General features: G+C 44.0%; 1 protein-coding gene across 1 annotated transcript in view; it reads right to left on the reverse strand.

Annotated features, from left to right (window-relative positions):
• Positions 1 to 22,766, reverse strand: part of mgat4a (alpha-1,3-mannosyl-glycoprotein 4-beta-N-acetylglucosaminyltransferase A) — a 208,941-nt gene that overhangs the window by 75,271 nt on the left and 110,904 nt on the right. Inside the window, exons 2-6 of the mRNA XM_078402138.1 lie at positions 19,059 to 19,226; positions 15,326 to 15,466; positions 9,285 to 9,418; positions 5,321 to 5,367; positions 2,736 to 2,849 (exon numbers count right to left, since the gene is read on the reverse strand). Of these exons, the coding sequence (XP_078258264.1) occupies positions 2,736 to 2,849; positions 5,321 to 5,367; positions 9,285 to 9,418; positions 15,326 to 15,466; positions 19,059 to 19,226 (604 nt within the window). The remainder of the gene's footprint in view (positions 1 to 2,735; positions 2,850 to 5,320; positions 5,368 to 9,284; positions 9,419 to 15,325; positions 15,467 to 19,058; positions 19,227 to 22,766) is intronic.

The following is a 22,766-nucleotide window of genomic DNA, read 5'->3' on the forward strand; positions in this document are numbered from 1 at the left end:
GCTCCTGCAGCTGCCTCGCCAACAGTCTGTCTGGCCCATCCTTCTTTGTTGTTTGTTTGTATGTGTTAAATGTATGTTTTTTGTGTTTTTTAGCTTGCTTTATGTGGGGGGTGGGAGGGGGGATTGGGGGAAACTTTTTTTAATCCCTTACCTCGACGGAGATGCAACTTTTTTCTGTATCGTATCTCTGACCGCACTGCGGCCTAACATCGAGGAGTTGGCGGCCTTTGCTGGAAGCTGACTTTGGGAGCTCCGTCGTGGGAGCCTGTGGACTTACCATCACGGAGCTCGCAGTCTCTGGTTGGAGACCGTCTTCGGGAACTCCAAGCCGCAGGAGCTTCGATCGCCCCGACACGGGAACTTCGATCGCTCTGACACGGGAGTTTCGATCGCACCGACGTGGGAGCTTCGATCGCCCTAACGCGGAGGCTTCGATCGCCCCGACACGGGAGCTTCGATCGCCCCGACACGGGAGTTTTGATCACCCCGACGCGGGAGCTTCGATCGCTCTGACACGGGAGCTTCGATCGCTCTGACACGGGAGCTTCGATCGCCCCGACGCAGGAGCTTTGATCGCTCTGACGCGGGAGCTTCAATCACCCCGACGTGGGAGCCTCGATTGCCCTGACGCGGGGGTTTTGATCGCCCCGACGCGGGAGCTTCAATCACCCCGACGCGGGAGCTTCGATCGCCCCCACGTGGGGGCTTCGACCGTCGGCTGCGGGAGCTTCAATCGCCCTGACTGCTGATGGTTCGACTGCCCCGACCACGGGAAAATAAAAGAGGAAGTTGATTGGACTTTATATGCCTTCCATCACAGTGAGGAACGTGGGGAATCCACTGTGGTTGATGTTTATGTTAACTTCTATGTAATCGTGTGTCTTGTTTTTTTAAAAAATATGGCGGTATGGTAATTGGAATTTCACTGTACCTTAATTGGTACGTGACAATAAATTGACCTTGAAACCTTGAAACCCTTGACATGCTCCCTTGATTACTTCCCTTGAAGGACATTAATGAACAGAGAACCTTTATGACTATTGTGTCATTTCAAGACCATCTTTATGGATACTAGATTTTCATTTTGTAGCTTATTTAATGACTTGATAAATTCTCCAACTACAGATTTCTACATTCAGAAATAGGAACCAATAACAGACCTTGGGTTCAACAACAAGAGCAGAGTGGTTGAAGTGCATGCAGAAATCGGATCACAGGTTGTACAACAATTCATTACTTTTAGCAAATCAAATGAGATATATGAGATAAAAGCAGCAAAAATGTGTTTTACCAGCAGATTTAATGCTCAGTTCATGACTAGCTCTGTCTTGATTTAATTTGACCAAGTATACCCAGGTCTTTGTAAATCTTTTAATTCAGCATGTTTTTATTTATTTATGTGAGTGTTTAAAAAAAAAAAAAATTATAGCAGAATACCTCAAATTGAATGAATGGTCCAAATATTTCATAGAAACCATTACAAACACATTTTTTAAAGAACGGTAATAGTGCTGTTAAAACCTCAAGGTTATTTTTCTTCACAACATACAACGACCGCCATTCAAAGCAAATATGCCTCAGAATGCCACTCTGGCACACATATATATTTGCTTTGGCTCTTAGGATGCAGGCATTTACTGCAAAGATGTACCACTGGCTCAATTAATAATGAGCACTGCTGTTCTAGTGGAAATCCAAGGCACATTAATTTAAGCTACTGGTCTGCAAAGCAGCAGGAATGACTCTTTCTGCAATGAACATAAATATCATTTTGTTTAATGACCACATCAATGCCATCACAGTAATGCATTTCGAGTTTCAAATGAGCTAAAAACTCGCTTTGCAAGTGTGAGTTGGTTGGTTAATTGCCCACTGCAAATTGCCCCTGAGGTGAGGCCGAGTGGCAGAATCTAGGGAGAGTAGAAGAGAGAAGGGCGGCATGGTGGCGCAGCAGTAGAGTTGCTGCTTTACAGAGCCAGAGATCCAGGTTCAATCCTGACTCCGGGTGCTGTCTATACAGAGTTTGGACATTCTCCCCTTGACCTGCGCGGTTTTCTCCAGGTGCTCCGGTTTCCTCCCACACTCCAAAGACGTACAGGCTTGTAGGTTAATTGGCTACGGTAAAATTGTAAGTAGTCCCCAGTGTGTGCAGGGTAGTGTTAATGTGCGGGGATCGCTGGTCGGCGCGGATCTGAGCCGAAGGGCCTGTTTCTCTGTATCTCTAAATTAAACTGAACCAGCGAATGTGGGAGAATAGAATCGGACTAATGTAGGATTAGAGTGAATGAGTGGTTGATGGTTGGTGCGGACTTGATGGGCCGAAGGGTTAGTTTCTGAGCTGCACATTTAGAAACATAGAAAATAGGTGCAAGGAGTAGCCCATTCGGCCCTTCGAGCCAGCACCGCCATTCAATATGATCACGGCTGATCATCCAGAATCAGTACCCTGTTCCCGCGTTCTCCCCATATCCCTTGATTCCATTAACCCAAGGAGCTATAAGTAACTCTCTCTTGAATACATCCAGTGAATTGGCCGCCATTGCCTTCTGTGGCAGAGAACTCCACAGATTCATAACTCGACTTTTTTGACTGGCTATTCCAAAAATACAATAAACTGCTTCAACCATTATGTTTGAATTAGTTAATATCTTAGAACCACGTTTATCTCTGTGGGGTTATTCAATTCATTGTTGGATAGGGGATGTGCTGGTATTGGAATAGTTTTCAAGCCTTACCTGACACGCTCTTTTGAATCTCCAAAGGTTTCCCTCAAGTTTGCCAATTCCGGATAGTAAGTCACATGTGGGGATATGACTTCTATTAACCCCGAACTGATTTCGAAGGAAAATCTGTCAATAAAAAATGTTTGTGCAGGAATAAAATTTTATTCAATGACCTTTTTTTTTCTGTTTACTGCTTTGGGTTACAGAAAGAGAAATCAAACTTCAGCTGCTTATGAAACAACACTGATTTAGTTTACCCAACACATTGTCACAACAGAAATTTAAAGGCATCCCGACCAGATCCCCGTCCTGGTCTCAGAGTTCCTGCTCCTCCGGTGATGTGACCGCTAAATGGTGAAATTAATTTGCACCAATCCGCCATCGAAGGGATTAACCGGTCGGTGTTGCTGCCTCAAAAATGCAGCCAGCATTGTCAGAGACCCACACAACCCTGGCCACATACTCATTTCACTCCTGAGGTACAGGAGCCTGAAAACGATAACGTTCAGGTTCAGGAACAGCTTTTTCCCTACAGCCATCAGGTTATTGAACGCAACAACCTCCATTAAGCTCTGAACAACAATAGACTATTCTTGTTATGATTGCAGTGTGTGTGTGTGTGTGTGTGTGTGTGTGTGTGTGTGTGTGTGTGTGTGTGTGTGTGTGTGTGTGTGCGTGGGTGTGCACGCGTGCTTGTGCACACACACGCACTGAACTTTTTTTCTCATTTGTTATATTGCTTACAGAGTATTATGTTCACATAATCCGTTGAGCTGCTGCAAGTAAGAATTTCATTGTTCTATCTGGGACATATGACAAAAAACACTCTTGTTTTACCTCATAAAGCAACAATACTGAATCTACCAGGTTGTATTTTAAGGCAAGAGGGGGCATCTCTCCATATACAGGAATCATCAGTAGTCACCACTTTAATAGAAACAGTGAATGAAATATTTGATTACGTGCCCAGATTTTGCAGAGGAAATGACTGTGAAACTAATTGGCATTTGACACATTGGACTGTGAAATTGAGAGTATCTTCAGGATTTCTAAACATTTGTAATTTAACACCGAATTTACATGTGGGGATATATCTCCAAAGACTTCACTGCTTACAGATGTCTTCACCATAATTCAAAAAAAGATTGGTCCTGAACTTCAGTTATTGCCAAAATGATATAATTAGTCAAAAAAAGACTCAAATATCTTCCTTTATTTCACACGAGGATTAAGCGAGGTTTTACATGTGTGCCGAACCATTCGTGCGGCTTGACAAACCATCTGGACCAAAAGGAAATAATTTTATAAAGATGCATGGTAATTCCCTTCCCATAAATGTTTCAAAATATCAAACGTTTTTAAAATAAACTGCTAGTAATTAATGAAGGATTTATTCATGGTGATTCAGGTTCTCCTTTAATTATGTATATCCTAATTCCAATTTATCGTCCTGTAATGTGCTTTTAAAAAAGTCTTTGCTTCCTGTTATGTTTCCTGCGAGAATTATTCTATGCGATTGGCTGCTAAGCAGGCTTGATGACGTTTCCACTGTTGTATCTCAAAAGTCCTCCTGAATGAATGCCTGGAAGTCACAGGCATTGACAAAGGCCTACAATATCATTAAATCCCATGGGAACCTCCATTCATTGTCCAAACCAAGCACCATGCATTATGGACACGAAATGATGGAGTAACTCAGCGGGTCAGCACCATCTCTGGAGAACATGGATAGCTGACGTTTTTGACTTGGGGGTTAAAAGGGTCCCAATCTGAAACATCACCTATCCATGTTCTCCAGAGATGCTGCCTGATCCACTGAGCTACTCCAGCACTTTGTGTCCTTTGATGTGACTACGAGGAACTGCAGATGCTGGTTTATACTAAAGATGGACATAATATGCTGGAGTAACTCAACAGGTCCGGCAGCATCTCTAGAGAAAAGGAATAAGTGATGTTTCGCGTCGGAACCCTTCTTCAGACTAAGTATTCAGTCTGAAGAAGGGTTCCGACCAGAAACGTCATCTATTTTTTTTCTCCAGAGATGCGTTGAGTTACTCCAGCATTTTGAGTCAGGCAAAATCCCTGGAGAACATAAATAGGCAACGTTATGGATCTGAAAAAGGGTCCCAACCCAAAACGTCGCCTATCCATGTTCTCCAGACCAACCAAGTTACTCCAGTATGTTGTTGCCTGTTGTACAAACCAGCTTCTGCAGTTCCTTATTTCCACACTATTGCCTTACCACTGGTAGCAAGTTCTGGCCGGAAATGTACGTGTGACTAAGTGACAGCCAGAGAAAGAGAGCAATCATCCAATATTTGCATTGCATATTAAAGTAGTCTTTCAAAATTGAGTTTCTGCTTGATATACAAAGCACATCCAACAGAAGTGAGATGCCTTCAAGTGTATTCATATTTAATAACAGATGCAAGCCACAGTGCTCTCACAACTGCTCAAGCAAACAGAGAATAGATACCCAGGAATGTCAGAGTTATCCTCCCTTTATGCATGCACTAAATGATTTAGCGGCAGTCAATAGCAATTCAAGTATCATTTACCACAGACTGGACAGTACGTTCAGAACTAGTCCTACTTACTCCTTTTCTAGATTGTCCAGGACACTGTGGACGTGATTGAGATCAGTCTGTTGAAATAAAAGAAAGACCTGTTGCATTCAAGGGTTTTTTTTTTCCCTGCATTAAAATAATAAATATCCTAATTTTGAATTGCCTCTATATGCCAATGTACTGTACTAAAGCGACATCACTCAAAATCAATTTTCCACACTAGATCATCACAAGGTTACATTCTCCTGATGACATCGAGTTGCTTAAATACATTAATGATGCAGCTTGCCTGAGCATGAGAGCAACTGGCATTGGGAGGGACCAGGAGCCACAGTGGAGCAGTAGGACTGCTGCCTCACAGTGCAAGAGGCCCGGGTTCGATCCTGACCTCGGGACCACATTCTCCCCGTGTCGAGTTTGCACATTCTTCCTGTCACCGCGTGGGTTTCCTCTGGGTGCTCCGGCCTCCTCCCACATCCCAAAGTCTTGCGGGTTTGTTGGTTAATTGGCCTCTGTAAATTGCCGATAATAGGTATGGAGCGGATGAGAAAATGGGGGTAACAATAAGATAGCAGGAGTGGGAATGGGCGATCGATGGTCGGCATGGACTCGGTGGTTGGAAGGCCTTGTTTCACTGCTGTATGGCTAAACTAAACTAAGATGAACGAACGTGTAGAATCGAAAGAGACAAAACATCTGTGCGCTAACTAGTTGCATCAGCCCATTGCCCGTGCCATTTCTGTTCTCACCTGTGCACACTTCAAGTCAAATACAAATTGGCGTAATATATTGCAAAATCACTACATTTATGGGCTGCTCCTGGATGTATAATTGGACCATTTTCAAGATTATTTTTTGCTCAAGGTGGGGGAATAGGGCATTTGCAAAGATGCGACTTTTTAAAATCATTCCTCTTGGGGCATTTGAGGCGACTGGAAACGACTGCATCTTCTCTTGCGACGGAGAGCATTCAGGGAAAGCGCAGTTTGAGTTTCAGTTGGTCAGCTTTGCACTTTGGAGAAATATTACGCAAGCTGTCAGTTACAGTACATAAAACACAGTCTGAGAACAGTTTCCCTTGCCATGTGAAGTCATATTAAAAAATAATCTACTTCCTCCCTGCGTGGCATACTGATATTTTTTAGCAACAGGATCCAGTTAAAAATAACCGTAAACCAGCATTTGTTGCAGATTTCATATAGACTCCATGATACTTTTTTTTGGTATCAAACAGCATTAATGAAGTGCTCAGGCCTTTGTTCGTGGGGTTCGGTAAACTTTCTCATCACTCCCAAACGGAATTATATATTCCAGATATGGATCCCTCTGTTTCAAGACCCATTCTCACCATCTCCTTTGCCTTTGCAATTATCGTTCTTGCCAGCTAACCATATCTACTTTAGCTCCCTGCATTCTGTCTTTGGTTGCCGCGGTTCAGTTTGATCTCCCTGATCTATGCTGCTCACATTTCTGGCAGTGACAACGAATGCTACATCTCCCAGCCCGTTTTTTTTCCCCCTGCTTGTTATTTATTTCTTATGATTCACACAGTTTCTTTGCCTTCGCTTTGAAAGCCGATTGCGTGTAGCATTTGACTTTTTTTCCCTATGCATCCTGTCTTGGGTAGTTCTGCGACTCAGCCTCAGTGGCAGTGGTCATCTGGTGCAGGGCTGAATGGACCTGGCTGATGAACTGAGGGAGGAGTTGTGGCACGAGAACAGTTTGAACAGTTGTAAGCGATTACAAGCTTCCCTGGTTAGCAATTCCCAGCTTGTTCTCAGATTTTAACTCTCTTCCTGTAGATTTAACCCAGGCACAATTGCAGCGAATTGTGGACGCAGCCCAGACCATCACACAAACCAACCTCCCTTCCATTGACTCCATTTACACCTCACGCTGCCTCGGCAAGGCCAGCAGCATAATCAAGGACAAGTCGCACCCTGCCCACTCCCTCTTCTCCCCTCTCCCATCGGGCAAAAGGTATCAAAATGTGAAAACTCACACCTCCAGATTCAGGGAAAGTTTCTTCCTAGCTGTTATCAGACAACTGAATCATCTTCCCACAACCAGAGAGCAGTGCTGAACTACTATCTACCTCATTGATAACCCTCGGACTATCATTGATCGGACTTTACTGTCTTTACCTTGCACTAAACGTTATTCCCTTATCATGTATCTGTACACTCTATATGGCTCGATTGTAATCATGTATTGTCTTTCCACTGATTGGTTAGCATGCAACAAAAGCTTTTCACTGTACCTCGGTACACGTGACAATAAACTAAACAGTTCTACCACTATGCCCTGTGACAATGTGATTTTAACTGTAATAAATTCAAAGTAATAAACTCAGTATTAAAATTGTGTTAATGCAACAGTTAGTTGCGAAGCAGGAAACATATGAGAATTGTGACACAATAGACTGTAGAAGCTGGAATTTTGAAAGAAAAAAAAATCCTAGAGGACTCAGTGAATCAGGCAGCATCCGAGGAGGGAAATGGAGAGACAACATTTTGGGTTGGGATCCTTCTCCAGACTCAATAGACTGAGACAGTGCAGTGTGGGGAGCTATCAAGTTGGAGGCTGTGGAGGGGAGATTGCCAGGGGTGATTAGATCTGTGTGATGGTTTGGGAGAAAGTGGCCTGGTGTTTGTTGGTGGGGTCATGATCAATAGGTAGGTACACCGAGGTATCCGGTAACTGACGCCTAACCTCTGCAAGATAGAGGTCAGTCAAGGCGGCACAGTGGCACAGCGAGAGAATTGCTGCCTTACGGCACCAGAGATCTGTGTTTGATCGTGACTACGGGTGCTGTCTGAAAGGAGTTTGTACGTTCTCCCGGTGACCGCGTGGGTTTCCTCCCGGAGCTCTGGTTTCCTCCCACATTCCAAAGACATGCAGGTTTGTAGGTTAATGGACTTCAGTAAAAATTGTCCCTATTGTGTGTAGGAAAGTGTTGGCATATGGGGTGATCGCTGGTCGGCGCGGATCCAGTGGGCCGAAGGGCCTGTTTCTGCGCTGTATCTCTAATCTCTGAAGTCTAAAGATTTCTTCCAACTTTCTTCTGCATTCTTTATACCTCTGAGAATGAGACAGTTTTCAAAATGTATCAATAAAATCTATAGATCCCTACCTTTAATTTAAAAATAGACAATAGACAATAGGTGCAGGAGTAGGCCATTCGGCCCTTCCAGTCAGCACCACCATTCAATGTGATCATGGCTGATCATTCACAATCAGTACCCCGTTCCTGCCTTCTCCCCATACCCCCTGACTCCGCTATCTTTAAGAGCTCCATCTTGCTCGCTCTTGAAAGCATCCAGAGAATTGGCCTCCACTGCCTTCTGAGGCAGAAAATTCCACAGATTTACAACTCTCTGACTGAAAAAGTTTTTCCTCATCTCCGTTCTAATTGGCCTACCCCTTATTCTTAAACTGTGGCCCCTGGTTCTGGACTCCCCCAACATTGGGAACATGTTTCCTGCCTCTAACGTGTCCAATCCCTTAATAATCTTTTATGTTTCAATAAGATCCCCTCTCATCCTTCTAAATTCCAGTGTATACAAGCCTAGTCGCGACAGTCTTTCAACATACGATCAACAAATCAATTTAAGAATCCACAGGAATGAAAAATCTCCAAAGATATTTTGTTATTGAGCATCTGGACATCGTGTTATCTGTGTTTGTATGTATGCACAGGAGAACTAGGTGTTTTGACTTCAGTCAGTGTAAGCAGAAACTGGTGGAAAAACACTTATCTGAGAGAGAAAAAAAACGAGTTAACATTTCAACTCCCTGACCTTTTTAGCAGAACTAAGTATCTGAAATCTGATAAAAATGCCACCATTGATAGCGCAACAAATAAAAACAAAAATTAGAGAAGTGGTTTCCATTGCACATCTGCTCTTGTGGTTTAAAACATTTAACAAATGGGTGAAGTGGATTCATTGAAGCAAAATGCAAAGACCGAGTCGCAAGCAAGTTGTACACCTACCTCGCCTATATAGACCACTATTACACAATCCAACTTCTCCTCAGGAGACAGCTTATCTATCAGTGAATGAAGAGTCTCCGCAAGGTACGACTTAACTTTTCTCTTCACAGTTGGAATTCCCAATACCAAGGACACTAGAGGCAAAAAGAAACAAAAACACACGTGATTAGTTAATGAAGATCTAAAACAAAAAACAGGATACAAACGGGGGGGGGCGAGAGAACAAAGGAGGACCCAGCGTGCAGAACTGCCATAGACAATAGACAATAGGTGCAGGAGGAGGCCATTCGGCCCTTCGAGCCAGCACCGCCATTCAATGTGATCATGGCTGACCATTCTCAATCAGTACCCCGTTCCTGCCTTCTCCCCATTCCCCCTGACTCCGTTATCCTTTAGAGCTCGATCCAGCTCTCTCTTGAATGCATTCATTGAATTGGCCTCCACTGCCTACTGAGGCAGAGAATTCCACAGATTCACAACTCTCTGACTGAAAAGGTTTTTCCTCATCTCCGTTCTAAATGGCCTACCCCTTATTCTTAAACTGTGGCCCCTGGTTCTGGAGTCCCCCAACATTGGGAACATGTTTCCTGCCTCTAACGTGTCCAACCCCTTAATAATCTTATACATTTCGATAAGATCTCCTCTCATCCTTCTAAATTCCAGTGTATACAAGCCTAGTCGCTCCAGTCTTTCAACATTTGACAGTCCTGCCATGGGGGAGGGGAGGGGAGAACAAGAGTGGACCTGGCGCGGACACTTTGTACCTTTGTCAGCGCCCTTTATGTGGCAACTATTGCATACTGTACCTTGGGTATGCAAGCAAAGAATGTGACTGTGGCTTGTCACGTGTGGCAAGAAAGTATTCAATTCAATTCAATTGAAATCCGAAAACCAGAAACTGCCGAGAAAACTGAGGAACTCGGACAGCATCAGTGGTGGATAAAAAACAGTCAATGCTTCAGGTCTGGGGCCCTTGAATCAGAATTGAGTAAGGCATCAATCTAGGTGACAGGAGGCTGGGGAAGATTACCAGCTACCTAGGCCAATTGTTTCTCAGTCCTGATCAAATGTCCTAGACCCAAAATGTTAACTGGTTTCTGTCTGCACAGATGTTGCCTGACCAACTTTTCTTCCGGCAGAATCTCTTCTCTATTATATAATTAGACAAAATTGGCGACAACTGTTAATAATAAAGGTTCTGGACACTTTGCTCTCAGGCTCAGACAGTTGTGGTTTTTGGCAAAGATTTAACAAACATTTTGGGTAACACTTCAGTGCAGTCCTAGGAAAAGAGGGTATTGTTAGATGGATGAGATCATGTCACCAGCAGTCAGGGTGTTGCACACAAGGTTCTTCAGCCCTTGATGTCCATCCTGACCTTTTTACCCACTTGTTATACGATTAGAGATAGACACAAAGTGCAGGAGTAGCTCAACGCATCAGGCAGCATCTCTGGAGAAAATGGATGGGCAACATTTCGGGTTGGGACCATTCTTCAGACGCTTCACAACCTGAAACGTCACCCATCCTTTTTCTCCAGAGATACTACCCGACCCGCTGAGTTACTCTAGCACTTTGTGTCTATCTTCGGTATATACCAGCATCTGCAGTTCTTTTCTACATATTATACCATTGGATCAGTCCCCCAAGTTAGAACGTGTCGATGGTCTCACTTCCATTTATATAAACCACCTTCTTCACCATCCATCTTTGTTGCCACTTTTGGTGAACTATGAACCACGACCCTAACCTCTCTCTGCTCTTCAAGAGTAGCAGCAAGGTTCGCCCTATTGCCCTGGCCACTAGTTAATTGCTCAACCGACCTCACTTTAAAGGATTATCTTCCTACCACCACTTTGCCGTGTGTAGGAAGGAACTGCAGATGCAGGTTTAAACCGAAGGTAGACACAAAATGCTGGAGCAACTCAGCAGTTCAGGCAGCATCTCTGGAGAGAATGAATGGGTGACGTTTCAGGTCGAGACCCTTCTCCAGTCTGAAGAAGGGTCTCGACCCGAAACGTCACCCATTCCTTCTCTCCAGTGATGCTGCCTGTCCCGCTGAGTTGCTCCAGCATTTTGTGCCTATGACTTTACCATTTGTGGGAAAATGCTGTGCTCAATTTGGCTGCACTTCCTACATTACAAAAAATGACCACTCTTCCCAGCTGCGTGACAATTCTCCGAACACTTCAATGGTTGCAAACTAGTTTGGGATGCTTTGAAAGGCATCACAGACATGCAGATCTTTCATTTCATGTCAATACAAAGAGAATAGCTCCAGGGAGAAAGAGAAACGGTGCCTTGAATCAGACACCACAGCCCTGTCCTCATCACAGATATGGTACTGTTAGATTGGTTTTATTGCAATGCTTTAGAGTTTTACCTTGCTGGGAAACAGAAACTAATGTTGGGCCATGTTTAGATGGCTCTAGGTTTTGAACATATTCCTTCGTGGAGGAAAAGACTACTGCCATGATGTGCAGGAAAGAACTGCAGATGCTGGTTTAAATCGAAAGTCGACACAAACTGCTGGGGTAACTCAGCGGGACTGGCAGCATCCCCGGAGAGAAGGAACGGGGGACGTTTTGGTCGAGACTATTCTTCGGACTGATGTCAAGCGACTACTGCCACGATGATTGGCCCATACCCATCCTGTTACTCATCAAAGTTAAATTTACCAACTATAAATCGAGGGAGAAAACAAATGGACAGTGTGACTCATCGTGGTCAAAAGTTTTAGTGCCGTCTTTTTCTTTTCACAGTCCTGCAGAATTTGTGTGAGATTTATGTATAATTTATATTTTTGTGTGCCCGTGGTGCTACTGCAATCAAGATGTTCATTGTACCCCTTCCTCACTGTACCCATGCATATGACGATAACCACCTTGAATGCGTACGAAGGAACTGCAGATGCTGATTTACACCAAAGATAGACACAAAATGTTGGAGTAACTCAGCGGGACAGGCAGCATCTCGTTAATCAACATCTGCTTTGATCTGTCGTTTTCACACCTTACCCCTCCATCTCTCTAGTCTCCCTCTCCCCCCCTGACTCTCAGTCTGAAGAAGTCACCCATTCCTTCTCTCCAGTGATGCTGCCTGTCCCGCTGAGTTATTCCAGTTATTTTCGGGATACACAGCTGGACTTGGGTGGGTGGGTATTGGTGGGGAAAGGGTGCAGATATGTTTTCTCAACATAATAAAGTTTACAGATTTAGTGAGAGAAAGACCTCCTGGCTATACGGACCCAGCCATTGAAGATTAGTTCCCAAAGCTTGTACCAGGGTTGCAATAAGGCAGCAAGCCAGCCAAGCAGAGAGAGTAGAAATGGTTGCATTAAATCTCTGGTTGCTGCTGCGAGTTATTTGCTGTTAAGTGTTTGTTGTTACTCGTAGTTCTATAATGGAGAAACAGGTCACTCAAGTCATGGCCAATGATTTTCCTCATGTTGTCACCAGTTTAATGTTCACTCTCCAGTTTCCCAGAAATGTTCTGATTCCAGAAATGATTGGATTAACATATGCTGAGCGTATGATGACACTGAGCCTGTCCTCGTTGGAGTTTAGAATGATGAGGGAAGATCTCATTGAAATTTACCAAATAGAGATGGGCCTGAATAGAGTGAATGCGGAGAGGACGTTTCCACTAGTGGGAAAGTACAGGATCAGCGGCCGTAGCCTCAGAATAAAAGGACGTACCTTTTAAAGGAGACGAGGAGGAATTTATTTGGTCAAAGGGTGGAGAATCTGTTCTTTTAGGAAAGAGGTGAGGAGGAACTTCTTTAGTCAGAGGGTAGTTAATCTGTGGAACTCATTGCCACAGAGGGCTGTGGAGGCCAAGTCAGTGGATATTTTTAAGGCAGAGATAGACAAATTCCTGATTAGAACGGGTATCGAGGGTTATAGGGAGAAGGCAGGAAAATGGGTTTAGGAGGCAGAGATCAGCCATGATTCAATGGCGGAGTAGACTAGATGGGCCGAATGGCCTAATTCTATTCCTATAACGTGAACTTGTGAACTGGTTACACCACATGATAGTAAATCTCCACCGTTCATCACCAAGCAGGAGTCTCAGAGAGGTGAAGATACTATCATCTTCCGCCCTGGATTGTCTGTAACAACGACCTGGAGATTAAACTTTAACCTTGGGAAACTCCTGCATAAGCCGACCAGGGCCAGGAAAGCAGCTGGGGATAGCAAAGGCACAGCCACTGGCAGAAGCTGAGGAATACAAGTTTTCTACTGAAGAAGTCTCCCCCTCTGTTGCTTTTTCAAGACTTATAACCAGTTTCGAAAGCACATTAAACCATTAAAAAAATTAAGCTTATTGGATATCATATCATATCATATATATACAGCCGGAAACAGGCCTTTTCGGCCCTCCAAGTCCGTGCCGCTATCACTATAAAAAACTCGAAGAAATATAATGCGGCTTTTGAAAACACTCAGAGATAGAAGTGTGATTTGATATAGTAACATATGTGCATTGAATGCTTCCAAAATTAAATATTAATGAAGTCACTGCATGTGCATCCCAACATTATGGCATCAGCACATAAAACCGAGGAAGAATTTCCACTCTCACTTTCCCACCATTTATCAGTTCAGCAAAACTATACACCAAATCTGATGAATTTATGTTCAAATAGTTTTGGTACACAGCCAAAAAAATTCATGTCATAATTTTACGTAATATCCTGAAGTCTTATTCCTGATCGTTGCCCAATTTTCTATTGCGTATAATAAGTCTCCTGGACGAGCAAATGCAAATAAGAGATAAGCTGCAGTTTTGAAGAGGGTAACGGAGGGATAAATGGAGGGGAAGTTCGGGGGGGGGGGGGGGGGGAGTGGGGGGGAGGAAGAGAATTGAACAGTTTACATGGCAAACAGTGACAATTGCATCTTGCCAAGGTCGTAGATAGCAATTGTTTCAGCTATCATCACTGCCAAGGGCTTATTAAATCAAACCCCTTAAGATCTCTTGTGCGTTGGTAATGATGTACCTGCTGGAAGACTTGGTTTAGAAATTTACATAATTTTTGCTTTGTGAGTCAAATTGGAGAAGATCACAACTCACACGCTGAAGACAATCATTAATAAATCCATTCAGGAGAAACCTCATTCCTCAATGGAGTGGTTAAGGTGAACTCTTTGGATACATTTGATGTTGCCAGGACGAGAGGGTCTGAGCTACAGGGAGAGGTTGAGTAGGCTGGGACTCTATTCCTTGGAGCGCAGGAGGATGAGGGATGATCTTACAGAGGTGTATAAAATCATGAGAGCAATAGATCGGGTAGATGCACTGAGTCACTTGCCCAAAGTAGGTGAATGGAGGACCAGGGGACATAGGTTTAAGGTGAAGGGGAAAAGATTTTAATAGGAATCTGAGGGGTAACTTTTTCACTCAAAGCATGGTGGGTGCATGGAACAAGCTGCCTGAGGAGGTAGTTGAGGCAGGGACTATCCCAATGGTTAAGAAACAGTGAGACAGGTACATGGATAGGAAAGGTTTGGAGGGATATGTGCCAAACACAGGGAGGTGGAACTAGTCTAGCTGGGACATGTTTGCTGGTGTGGGCAAGTTAGGCTGAAGGGTCTGTTTCCACGCTGTATCACTCTATTTCTGGCAAATTGTATAAATTCAGGCTTAGCAGAGAGGAATGAAGATTATGCTGACCACGGCTGCTTGTCTGCACGAAGTTTGTACGTTCTCCCCGTGACCTGTGTGGGTTTTCTCCGGGTGCTCCGGTTTCCTCCCACATTCCAAAGACGTATAGCTTTGTAGGCTAATTGGCTTTGATAAAAATTGTAAGTTGTCCCTGGTGTGTGTAGGATAGTATTAGTGTGCGGGGCTCACTGCTCGGCGTGGACTCGGTGGGCCGAATGGCCTGTTTCTGCGCTGTATCTCTAAACTAAACTAAGTAAAATGGGCACCTGAGCGCCAGACAACATTAATTAGGCATTAACGCAAACACATTTAAAATACTTCTGCTCTTCCCTCTTCCGATTAACACAAGAGACGCAACCATATTGGTAACTCACCACCAGTTCTACCGAGGCCAACTTGCACAGCAGGTTGGAGGCTCTCCTCATTGTTAAGCAAGTGCGGCATGTGGTGGTAAATATTTGGCACTTGTAGAGCATTTCTGTTGGTCAAATCCTTCAGTATCTTTTTGGCGTCATCTGAAAAAGATTGACGAGAACGTTCCATTTACATGAGGATAAATAAAATTTGTGCCGCTTTACAAAGGTTGTTTTGCCTAAATTACAACAACAAAAAATTGAAGCAAATAAAAAATAAACATGAAAAAATAAGACACAAAATATACAAGCTCCCATTTCTAAAGCCACATAACATTAAAATTAATGAACATTCCGAGCACTTTGTTTTGTATATCAAATGTGAAAATATTTACATTTTTATTGTCTTTCATCTACACAGCAGGAAAAAGTCATACGCAGCCTCTAGACAACAGAGAAAGAGGGTGAGGGGGGGGGGGGGGTGGAGGAGAGGGTGCTGCACCAATGCAGGAGAGGTTTGGGTCCAACGGGTACACTTGGTCTCGTCTCCTTTAAACTTTGTCGTTCTCACCTAAAGGATAGCCTTTGGCATTTCCACCATGGGAACAAACTTCTGATTGTCTACCCGATAAACGCTGCTCATAATTCTATCACATCTCCCCTCAAGCTCTGGCATTCCCGAGGAAACAACCCAAGTTTTATCCAACCTCTTCGTATAGATATTACCCTCCAATCCATGCAGCATTCTGGGAAACCTCTTCTGCACCCTCTCTAAACCTCCACATCCGTAATGGGATGACTGGAACCACACGCAATACTCCAAATGCGGTCAGACCAAACAATCTTAGAGCTGCATCATGAATTCCTGATTCATACTCAATGCCCTGTAAAAAAGTTCTGGTGGTTATGTAGTCCTTCTCCAGGTGTAACTGCTCTCTTGGGCTGATGCACAGGTCCATCGTTTTAAAGAACTGTCCAGGGAACTTTTATTATTATTTATCGCTCAAACAAATTTTGCGACATAGATTGTCTGGTCATTATTTATGTTGCAGCTGTGTGCAAATTGACTACCAAATTTCTCCCACAAAGGTATTTATTTCACAAAATGCTGGAGTAACTCAGCAGGTCAGGCAGCATCTCAGGAGGGAAGGAATGGGTGACGTTTCGGATCGAGACCCTTTCTCCAAGACCCACAGTGAATATGGAAAGGATGGATTCCCATTGGGAAAAATCTAGAACTAAGGGCCTATCTTTGAAATTAAGTCAGACTTGAGTCTTAGAGCACAGGAACAGGCCCTTCAGCCCAACATGCCCATGCCCACCAAGGTGCACAATCAACACTGGTCCCACCTGCCCAAGTTTGGCCATACCCCTCTTAACATTTCTTATCCATGTACTTATCCAAATGTCTTTTAAATGATGTTATAGCGCCTCAACTACATCTTCTGGCAGCTTGTTCCATATACCCATCACCCTCTGGGTGAAAATGTTGCCCCCCTCAGATTCCTATTAATTATTTTCCCTCTCACCTTAAACCGATGTCTTCTGGTTCTTGATTCCCCTACTCTGAGTAAAAGTCTCTGTGCATCTACCCTATCTATTTCCCTGGATAGACACAAAATGTTGGAGTAACTCAGCAGGACAGGCAGCATCTCTGGAGAGAAGGAATGGGTGACGTTTTGGGTCGAGACCCTTCTTCGGATCTCTGTCTTCGACCTATCTACTTCCCTCATGATCTTATGAAGTAGATTTTTTTTTTCTCTTAAAGGTTTCAAATCTTTGGAGCTCTCTTCCTCAAAGGGTGGATGAAGCAGAACACTGAATATTCATAAGGCGTGGCCAAAGGAATTGTGGGTAAGCAAGGAGTAAATTGATTAGCAACACAATGAACTGCAGATGTTGGTTTACGAAAAAAAAGCCACAAAGTGCTGGAGCAACTCAGCGGGTTGGTCAGCATCCCTGGAGAATATGGGTAGGTGACGTTTTGGGGTCAGGACCCCTCTTCTAACATTTGTATGGGTTACACAGGAATAAAGAGCAAAGGTTACATGATCTTATTGAATGGCAGAACAGGCTTAAGGGGCAGAGTAACCAACTCCTGCTCCTAATTCATATATTTGTAGATCTAACTAAACTATAATTCAATACATGACACCATTCTGCAAGGCACTGCATAAAGTTATGCTTTCACCTTTCTTGATGGTTGAACGTTGGGCTTTATTCCTGCCTACCCATACAAATGTTAGAAGAAGGCTCCTGACCCAAAACATCACCTATCCATGTTCTCCACAGATGCTGCCTGAACCGCTGAGTTGCTCCAGCACTTTGTGTCTTTTAAAATATAAACCAGCATCTGCAGTTCCTTGTGTCTGTAATAATTTTATCCCCTTGCTTACTGACAATTTCTCTGACTACACACTATGAATATTCAATGTTCTACTTCACCCACCCTTTGAGGAAGAAAGCTCCAAAGCCTCGAGACCCTTTAGAGAAAAAAACCGATTCTACTTCATAAGATCATGAGTGGAATAAATAGGGTAGACAGTCCTTTACCCATAGTAGGAGAATCAGGAAGCAAATTCCTCAAATAAATGAGCCATAGTTGAATTATTTCAGTTCCCAGGGAGGCTATAAATTAGCAGAACCCGTACATCATAGCCTGAGGATCTCATACATAATTAGAATCAAGCAATGACATTTTAACTCCCATCCGTGACAGAGCAGCCATTTGAAATGGAAGGCATGTCACCAAATAGTTCTCTCTAAACCCAGACTTCGGAAGGAAAAGGTTTTGCACGTTTACCGAGGATGGTTAATGTCATTGGAGACCCTCGGACTATCTTTGATCGGACTTTACCTTGCACTAAACACTATTCACATTATGCCCTTTATCACGTATCTGTACACTGTGGATGGCTCGATTGCAACCAAGTATTTATTGTCATTCCGCTGACTGGTTAGCACGCATCAAAAGCTTTTCACTGTACCTCGGTGCACCAGACAATCAACGAAACTAAAGTCTAATGACAATGGTAGGTCAGCCCAATACATTGCACAATGTTGCAGCCCAATACGTTGCAAGCTGAACCTCAGTTAAGATTTCCCTACACTGGCCTTGAAATCTTATTTTCCTCCTTTTTCTTCTCCTTGTTGCATTACCTCCTTTCCTCACGTTATCAATAAGTCCTTATTGCTGTCCCCTTGACCCTTTCAACACTGAACTGGTGACCACACAATGGACACATGATGATTAGCACCAGCAGGGTACCATGGACTTGTGACAGCACAAAGTGGCTCTTTCTGCTCACTTTAGTGGAACTCAGATGAACCCATAGCAAAGAATAACTAAACTCTTTGTGGAGCATAAAATGAAAGGGCAAGCATATACTTGCCCCAAGCGGGTCGAGCAACTCGACATGGCAAATATCCAAGACTCCTCTCACACACTTCCAGGCAGTCAAAGAACGTCTTTAGCAAAGGTTTGGGAGCATGTCTCTCTATGTTGGGCAGTATATGTTACATGGAGGATTAGTCAAGGAGAGTACATTCAAGTCCATCTTAATGCGGCAATAAAAGCGCCGTGTTGAAGCTTAATTTAATCGGCTTGAACCATCAAGCCTTTAATGACAGCAATCTAACTAATGTGATTTCACTTTTATTCAGGTCCGGGCCAGACGCAATACATTATTGCTCTCGGAGGGCAGAAAAAAAAGAAAAAAAAGCAGATCCGATTGATGTACCACGCAGGAATTACCCGAGAAATTGTTCAGAGCCTCTTTGCTGCCGTTTGACGAAGCCACGATGCGTTTGAACTGCTCCAGCACAGCATTTAGCTCAGAGGAACGCTGTAACGTTCGATGCTCAGCCACACGAAGACGCTCTCTCAACGCATGGAACTCGTGCTGATAGGCATTTAGCTTTTCTGTGGACCAATAAAGGAAACATTAGTTATAAAACACGCACTTACCAAAAAAGATTCCTGGAGGAAATATTACAGCCACAATTGGATCAGCCGGACAGATTAGTGTTGGTATGGCTTTACTATTGTCACGTGCACCAAGATAGAGTTCAGTTTAGTTTATTGTCATGTGCACCGAGGTTCAGTGCAAAGCTTTTGTTGCGTGCTAATCAGCCATGGGAAAGACAATACACGATTACATTCGACCCATTCACAGTGTACAGATACATGATAAGGGAATAACGTTTAGTGCAAGGTAAAGCCATTAACGTCCGATCAAAGATAGTCTGGGGGTTCCCGGGGAGGTAGACAGTAGTTCAGGACCGCTCACTGCTGGTGGAACAATGGTTCGGTTGCAATGAAAAGCTTTGTCAGTGTGCTATGCAGTCAAACCATGCCATACATAAAATGCTGGAGTAACTCAGTGGGTCAGGCAGCACCTCTAGACAAAAGGAATAGGTGATGTTTCGGGTCGAGACCCTTCTTCAGACAGTCAGGGGAGAGGGAAACTAGAGATACGAAAAGGTAGAAAGAACAAATGAATGAAAGAAGGATGAGAGGGGATCTTATCGAAACGTATAAGATTATTAAGGGGTTGAACACATTAGAGGCAGGAAACATGTTCCCAATGTTGAGGGAGTCCAGAACAAGGGGCCACAGTTTAAGAATAAGGGGTAGGCCATTTAGAACAGAGATGAGGAAAAACTTTTTCAGTCAGAGAGTTGTGAATCTGTGGAATTCTCTGCCTCAGAGGGCAGTGGAGGCCAATTCTCTGAATACATTCAAGAGAGAGCTAGATAGAGCTCTTAAGGATAGCGGAGTCAGGGGGTATGGGGAGAAGGCAGGAACGGGGTACTGATTGAGAATGATCATCCATGATCACATTGAATGGCGGTGCTGGCTCGAAGGGCAGAATGGCCTCCTCCTGCACCTATTGTCTATTGTCTATTGTCTAAATCAAAGCCAGCGACTAAGGGGCCTGTTTCTATGCTGTATCTCCAAACTCTAAACTAGATTCTTTCATACTGGTTATGCTGCACTGCCTTATTTTCAGTTTTGGCACATTCGAGGCAAGTTAATTTAGCACAGATCAGGCATTGCCTTACCCACTCAGTATCACGGCTAGTTATCATAATAGTTAGAATTGAATTTTATTTTGCATTAATGGAAAGTGCATCTCTGAAAATATCTCAATTTACAGGCAGTAAATCAGGGAATATGTATGATATTGCAGGGCGCAATCTAGACTGAATAAACCACAGGCAAGAATGCAAATTGCACCACAGCAGCGTGAACGAAAATGTCCTTAACATGGCACCCTGAAACAACCTGCTGCTTTACAGTTTAGTTTAGAGACACAGCGCGGAAACAGCCCCTTTCGGCCCACCGGGTCCACGCCGACCAGCGATCCCCGCACATTAACATTATCCTATACCCACTAGGGACAATTTTTACATTTACCAAGCCAATTAACCTACATACCTGCAGGTCTTTGGAGTGTGGGAGGAAACCGAAGATCTCGGAGAAAACCTACGCAGGTCACGGGGAGAACGTACAAACTCCATACAGACGGCGCCCATAGTCGGGATCGAACCCCGGTCTCTGGTGCTGCATTCGCTGTAAGGCAGCAACTCTACCGCTGCGCCACCGTGCGCCCCTCCTAAAGCCACTCTTTCTTAGTTCTAACAATCTGATTCATGACCCGTTTTCCCCTCCGCAGATGCTGCATGACCTGCTGAGAATTTCCAAAATTTTCTATTTTTGTCCCAGAATAAAAGTGATGGTGATTTAACAAGGCTTTTAAATGGGCACACAGATATGCAGGGAATGGAGGAATATATGGGTCATGTGCTAGCAGAGGAGATTCATTTACTTGGCATCATGTTTGACTCAGACACTGTGGACCAAAGGGCTTGTTCTTGGGCTGTGCTGTTCAATGTTGTATGACCACAAAAATTACCTTTTGGGAAGAAAATCTCAGAATCTACCCGAGGGTCTGGCCAAGATATTCTTTTGCACACAACAACATGGTTAATTCTCTGTTGCCCTTGTAAATGATCTGGCAACTCCTTTAATAGTAGCAATCTGCCGCTGTAGTTAATTAAATGAATATAGGCCTGGATCACGCCACTTTTTGCTGGTGGTTCTGAGACCAACTGCTGGTGTTTATTATTTAAACCTCATTAAAATCCCAGGTTTACAGCCATGCACAGAATTCCAGGACTTATTCCCCGATTCTGAAGTCCGGGCTTGGTGGGGAAATGGGAGTATTAGACCGTCTGTCAATACAGATCCGACAAAGAGTCCAAATGACTGAAATTGAGGTGTGTAGGAAGGAACTGCAGATGCTGATTTACACCGAAGATAGACACAAAATGCTGGAGTAACTCAGCGGGACAGGCAGCATCTCTGGGTAGAACGAATGGGCGACGTTTCAGGTCGAGCCCCTTCTTCAGACTGAGCGCCAAGGGAGAGGAAATTCATAGAAACATAGAAAATAGGTGCAGGAGTAGGCCATTCGGCCCTTCGAGCCTGCACCGCCATTCAATATGATCATGGCTGATCATCCAGCTCAGTAACCTGTACCTGCCTTCTCTCCATACCCCCTGATCCCTTTAGCAAAAAGGGCCACATCTAACTCCCACTTAAATATAGCCAATGAACTGGCCTCAACTACCTTCTGTGGCAGAGAATTCGACAGACTCATCACTCTCTGTGTGAAGAAATGTTTTCTCATCTCGGTCCTAAAAGACCTCCCCCTTATCCTTAAGCTATGACCCCTGGTTCTGGACTCCCCCAACATCGGGAACAATCTTCCCGCATCTAGCCTCTCCAACCCCTTAAGAATTTTATATGTTTCTATAAGATCCCCCCTCAGTCTTCTAAATTCCAGCGAGTACAAGCCTAGTCTATCCAGTCTTTCTTCATATGAAAGTCCCGCCAACCCAGGGATCAATCTAGTGAACCTTCTCTGTACTCCCTCTAAGGCAAGAACGTCTTTCCTTAGATTAGGAGACCAAAACTGCACACAATACACCAGGTGCGGTCTCACCAAGACCCTGTACAACTGCAGTAGAACCTCCCTGCTCCTAAACTCAAATCCTCTTGCTATGAATGCCAACATACCATTCGCTTTCTTCACTGCCTGCTGCACCTGCACGCTTGCTTTCAATGACTGGTGCACCATGACCCCCAGGTCACGTTGCATCTCCCCTTCTCCTAATCGTTCACCATTCAGGTAATACTCTGCTTTCCTGTTCTTGCCAGAGATAAGGAAGTGTAAGAGAAGTGTAAGAGATCAAAGGAGATTAGGATCAAGGAAAATTTATGAAGAGACCATTGTTAGCTAGGACAAGGTGACAACAAAGCAAACAGAGATGAAATGTAACCAGGAGGACGGTCAGACTGGTTGGAGAACTGGGATGGGGAAAAGATGGAGAGAGAGGGAAAGCATGGGGTTACTTGAAGTTAGAGAGGTCAACATTCATACCGCTGGGGTGTAAG

The sequence above is a fragment of the Rhinoraja longicauda genome, chromosome 7 (genome assembly GCF_053455715.1).
Source record: "Rhinoraja longicauda isolate Sanriku21f chromosome 7, sRhiLon1.1, whole genome shotgun sequence".
NCBI lineage: Eukaryota > Metazoa > Chordata > Chondrichthyes > Rajiformes > Arhynchobatidae > Rhinoraja > Rhinoraja longicauda.